Below are 18,943 nucleotides of genomic sequence, written 5' to 3'. Positions count from 1 at the left end.
TATATATCAGTCCCATAAAAAAATTATATTAAACGAACCACATGTGGCAGATGTACGTTAGGGGTTTGAATTTTGTATATTAAAAATATATTTTTGATAATTTATTTCACAAATGTTATATATTATAAAAAATTAATAAACATAGGAAAAAAATGATTAGCTTCATAAAATATAATTTTTATTATATATATTTCATTTGTATTGAATTTATTTATTTAGTGTCTTAATTTCAAATTTTTTTTATATCAAATATAGAAATTATAGCGATAATAATGACAATTTATATTTTATGTTAAATAATTATTTTTTTAAAATTATTTATTATTCATTATGTTTATATATATATATATTATTTTTTAATTATTATTCATTAAAAATTGTATAAAAAATAATAATTTTCTTTTTCTCTCGGCTCCCAATCCAAAAACCCTGGCTCCCGTTACTGTTTATGTCTAAAATAAAAAATATATGCATTTAAAAATTCAAAATGAACAAACCCTGTCTCATTGCTGTGATATTATATAGTGTGTATATATATATATATATGATAGAAAGTTATTGTAATGAAAATATAATTACTATAATGTTAGTTTCTAAAATAATTATATAATATGTATACAATCATGAAATAAATTGACAAAATATATAATATTTCAGGCATCCCTGTGTGTATATATATATATATCTGAAAAATAAATGTAAATCCCCAATTTAAGTTTCTTCATTTCTATGTTATTTTCCTCTCACAAATAATATATTTTTAACATATTCATAAACTAGATGGGGAAGACGACTCTATTGCTCTTCATTTCTCTTCTCCTTCTACTCGGTTAGCCATCGCAGGGGCAATTTTGTAATTTCATCTTAATTTAAATAGACATGCGAAAACTAACGTACAAATTAATGTAATACAGGAGAAGAAGGACGGGTGTGCCGAGGGCTCGACCAATGCACGGCGGAGTTTCCGGTGAGCAGCGCTTGTACGATTAGAGAATTGTTCGTTTGCCAGAAGAAATGCATGATAGCTCATCCAAACAAGACCTACTACGGCACCGAATGCAAGCCTCCAAAGGGTAAAGCCGTAGCTTGTGTATGTACATATTCCCCTCCTCCTTGTTGAGGATGATCGATCATCGATCGATATATGTACTAAATAAAACAACTTCATATTATGTAAAATGACTTTTTCTATTTTTAAAAGTTTTTTCTTTTTATGTTTGATAGTTGTTAAGAAGGGATCCGGACATCTAACCTACAGCTGACTTCAACCCTTAAACAGGATAATCGGGTTAGCTCTGGTATCATGTTAAGAAGGGATCCGGACATCTGACCTATAGAGCTGACAATGAGTCGATTCGTGTCGGGTTGAATACTTTAAACAGGATAATCGGGTTAGCTCTGGTATCATGTTAAGAAGGGATCCGAGCATCAACCTAATCCGCCTCCCCATGTCCTTTACAAGGAACTCGGTGGATTGAAACATTTTAGTTTCCTCGACTTAAACTTACTTTGTTCTGATTATCAATAAATCACATAAAATAAATGAACTTTATTACCTGTAGATGCATACTGCACTGCAGCTCATCGATTAGCCGACCTATTTTCCGACTCGATTGAGCACACGGACGGTCGCCATGGATGTCACTGCTGGACAACAATATGAAGTTCATATACAGCTATCACATGAACATATATAGTAAACATGTGAATCTCAGAAGGAAACCTTGTCGATGGTGAAGGATCATTATCACAACGTGCAAAAAGACATCGGCAGAGCTTGAACCCCTGTAATAATTCAGCATTGCGATATCAGAACATAGTAAACAGAGAATGAAGTAACATCAATTTTCTACCTCAGTCCCAGTCTTGCGCCAACACTTTCCGATCCTGTAGATTCCATCGTAGCGCACACCTTCTTTGGGTGCATATGAGGATCTATTCTCCTTGCTAGACCTGTCAATTTTATATACAAATTAGCGTATGAAATGCAGCTACGAGAATCCTACATCACTCTTACGACATTCTCAACAAATCTAAATCAAGAGGAACTCAATAGGATGACAATATCATTGCCTGGCGACACAATTTTCGTTCTAGACTGTTCCAAACAGAGAAGTATCAGCTTACCTCACAACTTGGACAGCATACCCTTGTCGGCAGCTGATTCGTTAAAGCTTCATTGAAGCTTTCAAATTTCTGATCAAAGGACTGTTTGCTGTTTGTCCTTTTATTTCCAGAAAGGTCGCGACCACTGCTGTGACATTTAATAAAGGTTATACATAACATACAAGATGTCATGATAAAAAAAACTAAGACGACATGAAAGTGAAGTTGTCCTAACAAGGAATTGTCGATAACAAGCAAAACAAGAAACATGACAAGAGAACAAGGACTGAGGATTTTGACCCCAATCCATACTGATCAAGCATTCAACACATCTAGACGTGAAATGAATCATTTTTATCAAATTTCACAATTATTGCTTCCAAACAAGCTAAACTAAATCATACAAAATTACCAAACTTAATTTATTTCGACTATTTTGTCAAAAAGAAAAAAATCAAAATAAAAATGAGAAGCAATTGGGACTCATTCAAGCAGCTTCAAAATGACAACAAAACAAGCACAGGAGTTACCGGATGTTTGGGTCGACGAAGCACGGCTACATTATGGTGCAGTTGCACTTGGATTCAAGCTTCGGAGGAATTGAGGTGTCACCCTTACTAGGAGACACGACGACGTGGGGAGTGGACTTCACATGGTTCTCTTCCATAACCAGAGGAAGTTTAGGATGGTCTGCTTCCAATTTTTTTTGCTGGGCTTTGAGTTTGGAGATGTGCTTTCTTGAATGCATTTCTCTTCTGTCTTGGGTGGATTTGCTGACGAAAGTTAGTGCCGGTTGAAGAACTTCCACCGGTGGGCTCTCTTTGTCTATTGCTATGTTCGCTGCTTTGTATGCCAGATTGTGGACAATTGATCGACAAAAGAGGATGGAGTCGGCAGCTTCTTCTAAGGTGAGGCCTCTAGACTTTGCTCCACCCATGTCTTCCATTGCGCTGCTCGATTCTCCTGGATTGTAAAGATTAAAGATGCAAAATATGTACATGATTATGTTTCTTGACTTTTAAAAGGCCGAATAGCATCACATAGAAAAAGGATCAGACATAAATCGGAGTGTAAGATGAACATACCGAGCACACCATTTTCAGGATGTGTGTCAATAGTTGCTGTTGTGACATCATCGCATACAACTGAAACACAAGCATCTGGAAATTCAGTCGTGCGCTTCAAATTGGGGGAATCAACTTCAGATTGTAATCCAGCAGATAAAATCTCAGGATTCTCACTTTCCATTTTCGATATTGCATCTAAAGAGCTCGGATAGGGAAATTCCACAGCATCGATCGTGTTAACACAAGAATTTTGTGTTGCATCTTCCTTTTGAGTTGGGCCATGGCTGTCTACATTCTCATGTAATCCTTGTTCTTCAGTAGTCATAATCGAGACCATGTGAGTATCCCCTGTCTGGTCATCTTTCAATTGGCTTGATAGTTCCACAGCAGTTTTTACTAGAGTATTGCTTTCGACATCAGTACAGGTACTTTCAGCTTCCATGCCTTCATCAGCTATTGTTTGACAGTGCAAATCTACACTTATCACAACCCCAACTTCTTTGTTGAAATTATTTGTAGCGATTACCTCGCAATCATCTGGATAACTTGGAGTTACACTAGGGACCTGAGATGTGTGGCCTGAAGCACCAGATGAAGATGAGAGGGAACGTTTGTGCTCTGAAATCATCTCATGCCTGTGACTCTCCATATCAGATTTTTGGCTACTTAATTGCCCGTGATTCCGTGTTTCTGTTTGCCTAGAAGATCCTAGATCAACAGACGATGATACAGAAGCACTACTACGCCCAATGGAGCTTCTCATGCCATTTAAACTATCCCTCACGTAGGAAAAATCTTTGAAACTTGTATTACTTGCTGTAAAACTCCTACTTTGAACAAAACAGCCTCTGCTGCCGCTGCTGGATCTCTTTAATACCAGTGATATGCCCGTCCCTTCAGAGATATCGACCTTTGAATCCAAAGAGTTTCCAGACTGCAACGATTGTTGATGGCTTGAGCCAGCATTCACATAGTGATTAATCTTGTCTTGTTCTTCAATCAGTGTTACAGCAAGATCCTTGATCGACTCACTAAATGGATGCTGACTGTTGTTTTCGAAGTTGTCAACATACTGTATTGCTGTTTCGGGTATTGAGGTGGATGGATTTAAATCCTCAACTGTCAAACCCTCCGCATTCTGAACAAAGTTGCTTCCAGCATGTTCATCAGCTTTGACTTGTTTTGCTCGAACTATTTCAGTCGAATTCACTCCCAAGCTCTTGCATTCCTGACAAATCCGTAAATCTCCTTCCCTTACTAATTCACTAACATGAAACTTGCGATTGCATTTTGAGCATATTTCGACATCCAAAACCCCCTCAACATGTAAAGATTCATATTTTCCATCCATGATTCCACCATCAGATTCCACAGCTGTGGCAGTGTCAAATTGGCTACTAGCTTCAGCAACACCAGAGTGAGAACTGACTACAGAGGGGCCATCTTTTCCTGATCGTCGATAAGCAAATGATTCCTCTTCTATTTGGTTCTCAGAAGTTACATTTGAAGAATCAATCTGATCCATGACAAAAACCTCGTCTTGGACAGTTGAAAATTGCCCTTTCACAATGTTGCTGGTCACCTCCTGGTTTTGCTCACTTTCTTCAGTATCAATTGCAGCAGTTGTTCCCTGATCAGAGCTGGCATTACTGCTAGTTGTGATGGAAGAATTTCTCGATGTTAGAGCCCGATGATGGGCTTTTCCCACATAAAATGTTGAAGTGGGAACACTGGACAACAGGGGTCTGAACATATTTTGAGGCCCTTTCCGCTCCTGTAAAAAAATAGATATTAAGAGAAAAGAAACAATGAACAGCAAAAAACACTAGCTGCACACTATATGCCATGATTTCCTACAACACTTCCCACCCTGCTTCCCCTGAACCCCCCCTCCCCCCCCCCCCCCCCCCCCCCCCCCCCTCCCAAACATTAAAGATAAGGTTGAGTAAACATTAATATTCAGAATCTAGAATAGGAATAGGATTCAATAAATTGAGCTCATCCAACTGGTAATATTACTGCTCAAGCATAACGAATAGTCTGGATTTCAGACATCTTCAGAGAGTGTGGGAAGCTACATCCATTTATAGTAGAAGCTAAATTAAAGTTTTTCTCTAATTACTTAGCCCTCCTTTTGGAAAATGAGAATTATAGTTTGATTTTAACATATTCTAAAGAGTTGTTCTATGGTGGCACCTAAAACTAGTCTAAACATTTGTCAGGAATAAGTCCTGCATCACTCACAATGAAGTTTGTTCCATAGATCATAGATCAATCGGTAAGGGCTAACCTATAATAAAATTTCAACAATCAAGAAACAATTGATCACATTAAGCTTTAAAAATGAACTGAATAATAATGACATTATAGGCTGAGATCATCACATGGGTATTCAAAATGGTGCGCACTCAGCATGAATCACAGGACAACAATCGAATTTGTTGCAACATTATGACTTCCTACGTACCTAGGTGGATACATGCAGATGCAAGATTGAATCACTTACACATGCAACATATCAATAGAAAGAAAGGCATTTATTAAATTAATAAATATGTTGAAACAAAAATGGAAAATACAGAGAACAGCTAGCAAAATGAACAATCTTCCAGCTAAGAAATGCAGTTACTTTAACATAACTATGCACATGAAAGAAAAAGAAGAGATGATAAAAATCAGTAGCAGAAGATGCAATTTATTTCAAACAAAAGGGGGATGCCTACCATTTGTCGAAGTGCCAAGTCAAAGGACCTTTTAGGGGCAGAACTTGACACTTTAGCTGGTTTCTTTGAAAATCCCACAGCTCGATTATTTTGGAAAGAACCGGAGCTCCTTGGGGCTGAGCATTCTGAACTGCTGACAGGAATGGAATGCAGAGAATCTACCTCGTCATCAAAAGATGATACAACAGAACCTCTGCTGTAGGTACGGAACTTCTCCATCTCATGGCTATGAGATGAACTGACGCTTCTTGAAGCAGTTGGAGACATAGATTGTCTTCCAGATCTGGAACTATTTCTGGATGCTGGTGAGGACCCTCTCAAATATGATGCCGGTCTATCGGCCAGTGATGTCCGAAGATTAGGAGGTGCTTCTAGGTTGAAGTCAGGAATGCTTGATTGCCATGCATTAATTTTGGGTGAAGTAGAGTTCCCCCGGGTTGTCTTGCTGGGGGAGGTGCCTCTTGCTTTTGACGGTGTACTAGCACCAGTTGAACCAGTGCTCATTCTTCTGGGTGTCAATGTGCGGGGTGCTGAGGCAGGTGTTGGTTTAGTAGGTGGGGGAGACAGCCTGCTTGATAGATAAGAATTTCGCGAAGTTGGAGGTGGACTTGAATGAGTGGCAGAAAATGGTTGGCTTCTTGACTGCAGGGGACTAGTGCCGGATCGAGGAGATGGACTATGGCGAAGAGGGCTAGCACTACCCCTGGCACTCCTATAACCTCCTTTCTCAATCTAAAGTTGTACACAAATTTAAAAAGATTTGCAAGTGTAAACAATAGAATCAAGTAAACTCATGTCTTCTTTGGTAAAAATTAATTATGATATCTGACCGTAGATGCTCTAGAGATCGAAATAGGTTGACTCCTAGGCCTGCCTCGTGGTGCAAGAGTGGCTGGTGAAGCCTCACCATCTAAAGAAGTAAAGAGAGGGGTTTCGGGAGGAGTTATCAGCCTGCAATTAACAGCAACACTGTACATTAGTAGGAAACTCAGTGTTCTTTTGTAAATTTTACCGCAAGTTATTACTATTCAAATTATTTTTCCCTCCAAAAATATTACATCAAACCATCACTTTTCTTTTTTTTTTTTTTTTTTATATTATACTACAAATCTATTTTACATTCAAAAATCACATCATTATCTATTTATATCACATCAAACAACTATTTAAATTCAACTTTTTACTATTAAAAAAATGCAAACCCAAAAATCCAAACCCACAAACAAACACACATAAAATGTATGTGCAACTAGACAAGAAATGACAAAATATGTACATATCATACAAGAAAAAGCTCCTGTAATTTCAATCAGTTACAGATTCTTTTCAATATATATATCATAGTTGTCAATCACGGATAGCGGTGCGTAGTGGTCAATATTTAAAATGCTATAGCGGATAGCTGTATGACCGCTATTTAAGTATTTAAGAATATATATATATAATTATTATATATACAAAATTATAACAAAAATACATAAGAAAAACCTATAAATTAATTTAATAATTATCACCCAAACCAATAAAATGTCAATATATATATATAATCATAACTATTAGATACTTATATAAGCAAAAAAAAAATTGATCACTATTGTGTAATAGAGATATATCAAAGCTAATCAGATTCAAAATCTGATAAAAATTTTATTCCTCATTTTCATCGTCCTCACTGTTTAATTACTTTAGTTTATATATTTTTTTTCCCTTTTTTTCATTCTTATCAATTTATTCAATTGTATGTTCGTCACCTTGTATAATATCATTTCTCTTTTCAGAGCTAGAAGTACCTATAGCTTTCTTTCTCATTGATGTCTTGATGTTTGTATCTTAGTGTAGATAGCAGACCTATTAGCATCAACAACAACTGCCCTAGTCAAATTATCATTGTCAAAGACTAACTTATCCTCTGGAATTATCAACTTCTTTAATTAATCACTCATTGGAATCATTCAAAACAATAGGACTAATCACATCATTGCTACCATAATGATCTAATTTAGTTATACTTGATATAAATCAAATTTTGCAATTTTTTGCTTTCTAATTTGTTTCTTTTCTCGAAATGAATTTAAAATTTTAGTTAAGATTTAAAATAAATATTTTTTTCTTTTTGTCTATATTATAATAAAAAAGTACATTTATAAGTTAAAGTTAGATTTTAATTATTTACCTGTTAAAGAATAATCCAAGAAGCTACAATATAACATAGCGGAGTGCTGCTACAGGCTACTACACCACTATTGCGTAAACGCGGAATTGCGGAGCGGCCGTAGCAGCAGAGTGCCTTTCCGCTACGCTACACCGCTATTGCGCCGCTATAGCGAGCTATTGACAACTATGATATATACATATGTATGTATGTATTTGTCCAATTCTTTTAAACAATGCAAGTAATACTTGAGTTGAGAATAAAATGACAGCTACACAAAAATTCCATCTTAAAACCTAAATACACCCTAAAATGACATTGTTCCATGATGTTTCTTGTTTTCTTAGACATACGTGGCAATTGCATAAGCATGACACCCATATTATGACAACGTGTCTTAAAAAGAAATCGACGAAAGCATGATTAAAACAAAGCCACAATAAAGAGTAGTGAAACCAACCAATCATAGTCATTTTTATCTCCTTCAGCATTGAGCATGTCACTACTCTCTCCCCGAGCAGGAATGGAAATTCCAAGCTTGTAATCCGAGAAATATCTCAATTTTGTCGCTGTCATCGCAATAAATACAAAATCAACAATACTGACAATGATCACAATAAATGCATGATATAATAATAATGACATTTACCACATATTCGCCGTGAGAATAAAGGAACACAAGACATGCACCATAAAGCAAATAAGTTCAAAACAAGATCATAGAATGTGAGGCTTTACAGAAAATATCATCGAATTTGTCGTTCTGCTGAAGCAAGAAACTCTCCTTCTCCTTGTTTTGTGCCTCGTTAAATAGAATAAGATCATCATCCTTCTCCAACGAACGAATCCCGCTTTCCAGGCTCCAACCTCTCAAGTGATTATCCTCCCTCAGCTCCCTCTGACGAGAAATCTTCGTCGCAAGAGATGCAGGCATGGCTTGACTCCACACCTCACAAATCAAATTTACTCCCACAACGCCTTCAATCAAATCCTCTCAGAACTTCAAACATGGTGAAGATAATATAGATCAATCAGCAATTTAATCCTAGAAATGGATCATTCTTTACCCTAATCCACAACTCATTTCCAATTCACATTACCAATGAAGATAACGAAACCCTAATCCTTTCTACCTCCTCTGCAATCACATCATAATGACCAACAAGAATCGACCCAAATTACAAACAATTCCTCTTCCAGAAATGAAAGCACAACTAAAACACCAAATTTTCCCCGCTTACCTCAGCTCATTTAACCATTCACCACAATCCAGACACCAAATCCAAAACAGCCACAATTTGCAACAAAATCAACCTGCAGCAGAACCAACTACTTCAACATTACCACAAAATTCAGCTGCTCCAAACTCTCAAGCAAGCTGAATCCAGACCACAGTTTACGCCTCCATACCCCCAAGTCTTCACCTCAAAAACCACAAATGCACCCAACCATTCAGCACTGAAGCTCTCTGGATCTGCAGGTGGTTCGAGCTGATCCAGCGTAAACCAAGATCAGCCACAACAAAACCAAAAATCAAAGCAAAACCAAAAATTAAAGCAAAACCAAACCCTACCCGTCGAATTAAAGCAAAACAAGCCGAATGAAGTAGTTAGCTTCACGTGAGTATACGACTGTGTAGTCAGTAAGAGAAATGTCGCAGCAGCCACCGCCACCGCCGCCGTCGCCGCCGCACTAGCAGCAAATGCAATGCCGGATTTTTGTTTTATTTTTTTTTTATTTTTAAGTGGTGAAGTAAACAGACCCAAAAGATTTCTTTTTTTCCTAAAAAATTATTTATTTATTTATAAAAAAAGGTCTGACCTAATCTCCGATCTTAATATGTCTGTAGTAATTATTACATGCAATTATACAAATATCAACAAATATATATTAGTGAATAATAATAATAATAATAATAATAATAATAATAATAATAATAATAATAATAATAATAATAATGTATTAAGAAAAATAATCAAAGGCGTAATTGTCACGTCTACCAATAATCTGGACATAAATCAACCAATTAATTAAGTGCCAACAGCTATAAAATAGTCAAATCCATCAATATATAAATAAATAAATAAATAAAAATACGATTGGTTAGAAAGGGATTTACTTTGTCCAAATGCATTTTTATTATATATATATATACTCTCTGCCTCCTAGATATTTTGACCTTATTACTGTATATACGAGAATTTAAGTAAAATATAAATAAAAGGTAATTAAGAAGTGTATTAGTAAAATAATTATTATTTAATAAAAATAATTATAAATTAAAATTAAAATAACTAAATAATTTAATTAAAATTAAAAAAATTATATAATTTAAAATTTAAAATGTGATTAATATAATTATATTTCCAAAAATAAGAAATGACAAGTTACGTGTGGGAGGGATGGAGGGAGTATATATTATTGCCATGTTAGTCTGCACATGATCCATGTATAGACGCCGCGATTACGAGACTGAAATTCAATGTCTAAGTATAAATTACACCTGTCAAAATGGGTTAGTGGAGCCCACCTTAATCGGGTTATTTGTGGTCTAATTCGCGATGGGATGGATCAAAATTTCATAAGCTCAATTCAATTCATCGGCGGATGACAAGGCTAACCTAAGGTTTTTTTAAAATATTAAAAAAATATTAATATTATAAATATTTTCGTAATTAATATTTAAAAATAGCTAAAATTAATTTTATTGTAAAATTTAAATAATAAATATTTTAAAATAAATAACAAATATAAAAATCTTCAAGTATAAATATTATTAATTGATGTATTAAAAAAATTAATAATAAAAAATAAATCATAATTAATTTTATAAATTTGTAAAATTATAAAATAATAAAATGGAAGACAAACTTGAAACAAATAACAATGTCATGAATAACATAGTTAGAGAAGAAAAACAATCATGTAGACAATATTGATAATTTATTTAAACTAGTGATAATATTAATTTTATTTTATTTGTCTTAACTTATTTATAAGGGTATGTTTGTAATTTATAAAAAATTAAAATATATTCTTATATTAATATTTGATTAATTTTATTATAATTTTTTACTACAACAGTAAAAAAATGGTAAAGACCCGCGGGCTAACTTGCTCCACTGGGGCTAACCCACCCTCAACCCGCGGCTCATGCGAGTTAACCCTTTTAGGCCCGTATTAACAGGTTTAAAAAATCACAATCCAACCATCCTTAAAAGTAAGGAGACACGGACCAACCCGACAGGCTCAACCTATTTTGACAGGTCTAGGATAAATATATAATGCTCTTTTTTAACAATATACTATTTTAATAATAATAATAATAATAATAATAGTGTATTGCCTTTTTCTTTATTTTTAAATTTGATCTTTTTTACTTGAAATAATTATGAAAAGCAATAGTTCCTTCTAAATAAAAAATATTCAATAGTAAATATATACACACTTAAAGCTTTCAAAAGTGAAATGAGAACAAAAAGTATGCTTTAGTGTTGAAAATCTTAATTGTAACCCTTTCTATTTATTTTTTTTATGGACCTAGTTTGCGGGATATTAAATTCGACTGGGAATTTACTCAGTGCGCACTTTCGGATAGCAATCGAAAATTCTCACGTTATAATAAAAAAAAAAAAATGGAGAACAAGTCCCGTGTGGGATTGCTAGGTGGTGCAGACGTTGAACTTGTAACCCTGCGGTTCCCACGTCATATAATATAAAAAAATAATAATAAAATAGAGAACTATTACAGACCAATCTTTAATGGGCAATTGTTTGAAATTGCCATGCCCAAAAAAAAAAAAAAAAGAAAAATTACTTCAACATTAAAAATACTAGTTAAAAAATTCAAAGAGAACATAATCTAAAATATAATTTAGATTAATTATGAAAGCAGCTAAACTGAAGTAGCCAGCAATACCATGTAATAGTAATGAACTTTTATCACTGAAAATTATACTAAATTAAAAATACAAACTCGACAAATAGTCGACCCGACCCGACCCACAAGCCCAAACCTGAACCCATTACAAATTTAGCATAAACAATATAAGAAGTATGATAGATATATATATATATACTGGTGCGTGCCGTATCGAAACATTTGGTATACTGATTTATCATATACCACACAATATGACTCGGAAATCCCAGAAAATAAAAGGCTAAGAACATCATCAAAATTCTGGGAAAGTTTTCAACAATTCAACAGCTTCACATAAAATCAATTCTCCAAAAGAAAAGATCTAACCAAGTAGGGAAAAACATACTCACAGATTCCTGGCCGTTGGATTCATCATGAAATGTATCTGTCCTGCTGTTCTTGAAGGAGCTTCGCCGACGATTTGGCGTCAAGATAAAGAGTGTTCACTTCTTCCAGGTCGACCTGTGGAAGGTATAGTAGGTTTTACATCATCTGTACTGTGGATACAGTTGTCCGTTAAAAGAGTATCATTTCGGTTGGTTAAAGTGCATACCTTGCAGATATTATCTCGGCCGTTCATTTTGGCGACAATGCTGCCGGGAGACAGCAACTGGACGGCATGCCTCAAAGATGTTTGTTGTCCAATCTCTCCAAGATACGCCAGGCTTTCCTCGTCTATTTTGAGTTCCTCCACCTGTGCTCGGATAGCTAATATCTGGTGCCATAACTCAACCCAGTGTTTCCGTTTCCTAAGTAAGAAAAATGTGTAGACAGACAAATGGGGTTATTCGTGGAAAGATGAGATCAAACCTGTATCATTTCGGCAGGGCCGTAGGTTTCTGTCCTTATAATGACGAGTCGGTCCAACAAGTCCACCGGTATGCCATGAGGACTCGTCATGTCTGTTCCTCTGCAAACAATTGGTTTAATCTAAGAATTTGTTATGTGATTAGGCAATTGAGGCGTGGGGAATCAGTTCACGACAATACCTGACACTACAGATTCCTCGATTCGTGGCGAAGATCACTATTGGAGAAAGTGAACTTTCTAAAGCGCGATTTAAATAAGAAAAGCATTCCATATCCAGCATATGAACCTGAAATGCATTTTAATGGTGAGGAGAAGACGCAGAAAGCAGACCATTTGTTGTCAAAATGTAGCTAAATATGTATGAAATCGAACCTCATCAATAAACAAGACACCGGGAACGAGCTCTGCCACGCCTTCATCTATGTACCGGTTAACAACCTGGAATTAGTTATTCAGCCAAGCAAAATGTTTTATGTATTTTACTATATCCTGGGAAGGCTAGCGATTGTTTCAGGGCATGTAATTTGAGAGATTGACACGGACATCAGCTCAATTAATTCATTTCATACCTTATTTATTTCTTGCCGGAGCTTGTCAGTGATTTCAGTTTTCCGGGGCTTCATCATCTGTCCCATCAGGGACAATATATCCTGTCCTCCTTGAGGCCGTGCATTGGCAGCATCTAGATCATGCAAAGTCACATCCTAGCATAGGAGATATTTTGACATTGAACATTTTATATCTTTTTAATGGAATTGAACAAAATGAAACCCAACTTCAGAATTTTATCATGCAATAAAGTGGAAGTAGTCTTTATTTTCATCACAAGAAATCAACAGAAGCGGCACATCAAAGTGTGTCTCAAGAATTCGAAGCACAAGACTTCAAATAAAAAGATCACAGAATTTGCATGCAATGTAGGTCAATAGCTGAATACATACAATACAACATGTGGTCAGAAAGAAGACTATAGGTATTGAGATTTCACGGTGTGGATGTGAAGTTTCGATGGTGATGTTACCCAGTCATTAATGGCTAATTTAAAAGAAATCTTACTTAGCATAGACAAGTAACTGATATACCTGAACTATCTCCTTCTTTTTATGAACCTCTCCTTTGGGGAGTGGAACATATTCTTCGGCCTCCAGATCAAATTCAGTGGCGAAAGCATCACTCCTTCCTACCCTTTTAACTGCTCCACTATTTGCTTCAATGTAGATAACATCTCCGACAGCTACCTAAATTTTATAGCACTTATTTATGTTGAATCAGCAATATATGATAATCAAAAGTTACATGGCATCATGGTGCCATTAAGAGTGGCGAATTATTGAAGTAACATGCTTAAAAAACAGTTTGCAGTATGCAATGACATGCTAATTTCGACATTAGGGTAATACTTGGACTTCACAGCGCAAGTGGAATACCGACACCATCATAAAGAGCAACAAGAAAAGCTAGTTTTCGGGAAACTAACCTTTTCCTTGATCAAGGCGTCATAAATCGTTGGATCCAACTTCAACTGTTTAGTACCCTTTACAGTTTTCAACCCAATTATAACATGGCTAATACTTTTACCATATCCACCAGTAGCACTCTCAGTTTCTTCCGGAGAAAGTTCAGTCACCTGTGACATAAGTAGCATGCATTATGCCAGTATTGAAAACTAGAAATGATATATCATACTAACAAATCACTAAGAAATGGAAATGGACAGATAATCAGAGTGCGTCATTCCTTCTTCTATTACTATCTCTATCTTAAAAAATGTATCATTTACCTCTCCCTCATAAACCTCCTTGTTTTCCTTGATTCGAAGACCAATAGCTCTGCGAAAGTTCTCCATTAAAACCTCAGTCTTCTTTACTTCTGATGAATACACTTCAGATCCAACCATCGGGCAAAATGGGACCTGTGCTTTCAGTTCAGGGCACCAAACAGAAGGAAGAATCATTTAACCATTAATACAATAGACACTAAGGTTGTGTTTTTTTGTGTGTTTTAGCCCAGGTTTTTACTATTCAGATCATTTTTTCCCTCCAAAAATATCAAATCAAACAATTATTTAAAACAATTATTTAAGGAAGAAGTACATTTTTTTTTTTTTTTTTTTATATTATACTACAAATTTTTTTTCATTCAAAACATCAAATCAATATATATTTATATCACAGCAAACAATTATTCAAATTCAATTTTTTACTATTCATAAATCCAAACCCAAAAACCCAAGCCCACAAACAAACACACCTTAAGATGTTATCTCGACAAGATGGATATATAACTTCAAAACACAGTACCAATCATACATACCTTGCTACCAAGTTCTTGGGAAATTCCTAGAGCAAGGGCTGTTTTTCCGGTTCCCGGGGGACCGGCAAGCAGCAATGCCCGCCCAGCCATCTTCTTTTGGCTGATCATATCTACCACAAGGCCAGCAGCTTCCTTGCCCCACAAATCCAGAAGCCAAAGGCAATGCTTTTCCAGTAGGCTACAACATAATCGGCAAGCACAAAAAACACATCAGATGAATCCACTCGCTAAAATTGAAATGAAAATATTCTCATTTTCTTCCTCAATTATCAACTTCAGCAACTCTCCTTCTCTAATAAACCCTCCATTTGTACCACAATCGCTACAGTATACTCTAATATTGCAAAATCCTAAACCCTAGGCAACAGCTCCATATCATCAGACTAGTTGGCGCATTACCCTAAATCACAGAAAAATGGATAAATTACTGTAAAGTTACCTCGAGGCCGAGGCCTTTGATGTGTGTATGAGTTGCAACTCTCTGGTTCTTCGTGGTGGATTGTACTTCTTCTATCTTCATCTCGCACTTCTTCCTCTTTCTTCACTTTCTTCGCGTACTTCGATTAGCGGCTTTTTCTTTTCTTCCTCTCAACTGCAGCAACAGAATTCCTCAAAACGCAATCAGTCACCACACTCCCATTATTATGAAATACAACAAAATTGATCAAAGAACTGGAGAGAGAGTAAAATGTCTTCAAAACTTTGAATGTCACGTAGCAGAAAATTACAGAAAACAAAAAATCGATACCCAAATCAACACCAGCAATAACAAAAAATGAGAGAAAGAAATGCATACAAAGTGTTGAGCACAAAAAATAATAATAATAAATAATGGCAGTGGATTCTGGACGGGTCTGGATATAAGTTAAATGACCCAGAAGTCGGGTGCAATCGGACAGATGCAAGGATCGGGAAGGAAGAAAGGTCGGGCGGAGTCTGAAAAAAGGTGTACCCAAATCGGGTAAACCGTAGATCGGGTGAAAGACGAAGTCGGGCAGACGCAAAGGGATAAGGCAAATAGAGCCGGTCGGTTGGTCCGTGGTCGGGACCACATTTGGTTGGTCCATGGTCGGACCAATTAAAGTCGGTCAAAGACGGAGGGCGGCTGATGCGGAGGTCGGCCCAAATGATGTCGGGCGAAGAAGCAGGTCGGGCATTGAGGTCAGGACGTGATACAAAGTTTGGACCAAGTGAAGTCGGGCGAAGAAGAATGAGACGGACGATACGTGGTCGGGCAAGAGACCCGATGGCGGTCGCCTGGTTGGGGCGACCATTGAATCGTATGGGGAAATCAGATGTTGGTCGCTTGATGGGGCGACCAATAAATCGTTCGGTCCGGCGACCAGTTAGTCTCTGGATTGGTCGGGTAGCACTTAGGTCGGGCGAATGGCATTTCTGGGACGGTTTAAGGCGTGAGAGGTTTGGGGAGGTTGAAGGAAGTTGTAACACGTGTCAATTGAGGAGAATTTGATGGTCGGTTGACAGCGGTTGCTGTAACCGACCAGACGGCGGTTCAAACCGTTTTCTTCAAAGGCTATTTAAGGATTCAGATTTATTCTGAAAAGGCATCTTCAATCAACTTCAACAAAGCAAAGTCAGATTTGGGGATCACCATTTTAAATTTCAGTCTTTTATTTTCCAGTTTATTTTCTGTACCTTACAGTGTTTAGAGATTCCTAATCTCAGGTACTAATTAATCAAGTTTAAGGATATTTTCTATATCTTTGAATTTTACTTTATTTTTGTTGAAAAATTACATCAACAAATTGGCGACCACACAGTGGGAGAAAATTGCTGATCCATATGGCAAATTTTCAATTCCACAGTACAGCCGTTGGCTTTATCACGGCAGAAGAAGCTTCCCAACTACGGGCCGAATTGACAGCAGGTTTTCGGCAAATGTACGACCAGCAGATAGCAAATCTGCAGGCAATACATGACGCAATGCAAAACTTGATGGAGCAATCAAAATTCATGTTGAATTCAGTTCCTGCACCGCCAGAAATGTCATGCCCCCAAACGGACAACGCCATTCCTGAGCATATACCCAGTCAGACAGACTGGAGACAGGACCAAACAGGAGGACAGGCCCGACCAGGGACGACCGAATGGACGGAGACAGGTCGGCAGGATCACGACGCCTGGACGGACCATGGTCGGGAAGACCACACCGACTGGACGGACCATGGTCGGGAGGACCACACCGAATGGACGGACCGTAGTCGGGACAACCACATCGACTAGATGGACAAAGGTCGGGAGGACCACGCCGACTGGACGAATACAGATCGGGAAGACCACGTCGACTGGACGGACAAAAATCGGGAGGACTACGTAACCTGGACGGATACAGGTCAGGAGGACCCCGCCGAATGGACGGATACAGGTCAGGAGGACCCCGCCGAATGGACGGACACGGGTCAGGTCGCCGACCATAACTTTTCAGGCGAGCAAAAGAATGACAGAACAACAGTGGCCGAAAGGAGGAATAAGTCGGACGGGAGTCTGAATACAATGGTAGTGCAAGATCGACCAACGTCCAGGCCAGCACCAGTCCGCGATAAATGGAGGTCGGGTCCAACGTAGCCTCAAAGGATGGAGGTCGGATCTGAGGCTGACGTAGCCTCGGATGCTAACCTACTAACTCCTAAAACATCATAAGAAATGATGCTTAGGAGTCTTGAGGAGGAGGCATGTTGTTACGCACAAAAAATAATAATAATAATAAGGTATCCAGAGTCAGTCGATGGGTTCTCAGTCGGTTGGTTCTCAATCAGATAAGCAAGTCAGATGGTCCGCGGTCGGGCAAGCAGGTCGGATTATCCGCAGTCGGATAAATGGGTGGCGAAGAAAGGTCTGTTGATAGGTCAGACGATTGAAGAGACCAAATAGTGGTCCAGTGAGTCTTTTGATCTGGCGACCAATTATGTATCTAGATTGGTCGGTTGGTCGGTCGTTGGGTTATGCGGTTGGCGAGGCGGTTAAAGACATGTGTCAATGAAAGAGGCAGTTCTGAGTTCTGTAACTGGTGGGAACGGTTGGTGAAACAGTGTGACGGTTCTGAACGTTTTCTTCAAAGAATATTTAAGGATTTGGATCATCATTTGGCAGGGGATCTTCAATCAACTTCAACAAAAGCAAAGTCAGATTTGGGGATCACCACTTTAAATTTCAGTCTTTTATTTTCCAGTTTATTTTTTGTACATACAGTGTTTAGAGATTCCTAATCTCAGGCACTAATTAATCAAGTTTAAGGATATTCAATATCTTTGAATTTTACTTTATTTTTGTTGAAAAATTACATAAACACAAAGAAACACGGATTGTGCGCGCGATGCGAGGTGGGAAGGGCGGCCTGCGGCGATTTGCGAGGTCGGGAGCCTGACCGTCGACTATGCGATTTAGATTACGCGGGTAGCTATTTGGATTTAGGTTTAGGATTTTTAATTTTGTTTAAATTAGTGTTTCACAAATAGTTTTTTGAATATTTTTTAAATATTTTTTAGTTTATTGAATACTCTTTTTTTGTTGTTTGATCATTCAAAATTAATTTAGGTTATAGATAAATCAGCTTTTTAAAATTCACTATTTTTTTTTTAATTTTATGTTTTTAAAAATTTATTATACATTTTATCCAAATAAATATATTTTAATTATTTATTAATTATATTAAAATATTTTATTATATTATAATTTTATTTTTATAAATTTAAAATAATTAATTTTAATTTAAAAATTATTTTATTGTAAAATATACAAATTTATTAAAATTAAAGCAAAATAGAAAATATAAATATTAATAATTTATTTCTATATTAAAATTATATTATATAAGTTTTATATTAAAAAT

The 18,943-nt window shown here is 36.7% G+C and overlaps 1 protein-coding gene, 1 long non-coding RNA gene and 1 pseudogene across 7 annotated transcripts; 1 reads left to right on the top strand and 2 right to left on the bottom strand.

Annotated features, from left to right (window-relative positions):
- Positions 1-1,373: 1,373 nt before the first annotated feature.
- Positions 1,374-9,800, bottom strand: LOC127252971 (uncharacterized protein PB18E9.04c-like). 6 transcript variants are annotated; one of them, XM_051277360.1, is made up of 12 exons: positions 9,622-9,800; positions 8,787-9,538; positions 8,509-8,617; positions 6,727-6,847; positions 5,897-6,628; positions 3,192-4,947; positions 2,637-3,069; positions 2,128-2,251; positions 1,854-1,953; positions 1,724-1,785; positions 1,557-1,647; positions 1,374-1,453 (listed from the first exon to the last, which is right to left on the bottom strand). In XM_051277360.1, the coding sequence occupies exons 2-7, from the start codon at positions 8,980-8,982 to the stop codon at positions 2,663-2,665; spliced, it is 3,321 nt and encodes a 1,106-aa protein (XP_051133317.1). In that variant the 5' UTR covers positions 8,983-9,538; positions 9,622-9,800; the 3' UTR covers positions 1,374-1,453; positions 1,557-1,647; positions 1,724-1,785; positions 1,854-1,953; positions 2,128-2,251; positions 2,637-2,662. The 6 variants fall into 6 exon arrangements, with proteins under 6 accessions (XP_051133317.1, XP_051133316.1, XP_051133314.1 ...); XM_051277359.1 differs by having other exon boundaries at positions 1,557-1,644; XM_051277357.1 differs by having other exon boundaries at positions 1,374-1,644; positions 8,787-9,048; positions 9,290-9,538.
- Positions 9,801-12,204: 2,404 nt separating this feature from the next.
- LOC127253117 (ruvB-like protein 1) lies at positions 12,205-18,518 on the bottom strand (annotated as a pseudogene).
- Positions 12,312-13,071, top strand: LOC127253118 (uncharacterized). The gene is made up of 2 exons (XR_007839217.1): positions 12,312-12,441; positions 12,531-13,071. It is a non-coding gene; the product is annotated as an uncharacterized LOC127253118 (long non-coding RNA).
- Positions 18,519-18,943: the final 425 nt, after the last annotated feature.

This window comes from Andrographis paniculata, unplaced genomic scaffold, assembly GCF_009805555.1.
Source record: "Andrographis paniculata isolate CXL003 unplaced genomic scaffold, ASM980555v1 Contig49END, whole genome shotgun sequence".
Lineage (NCBI taxonomy): Eukaryota > Viridiplantae > Streptophyta > Magnoliopsida > Lamiales > Acanthaceae > Andrographis > Andrographis paniculata.
This window is presented reverse-complemented; position numbering and strand designations above follow the sequence as displayed.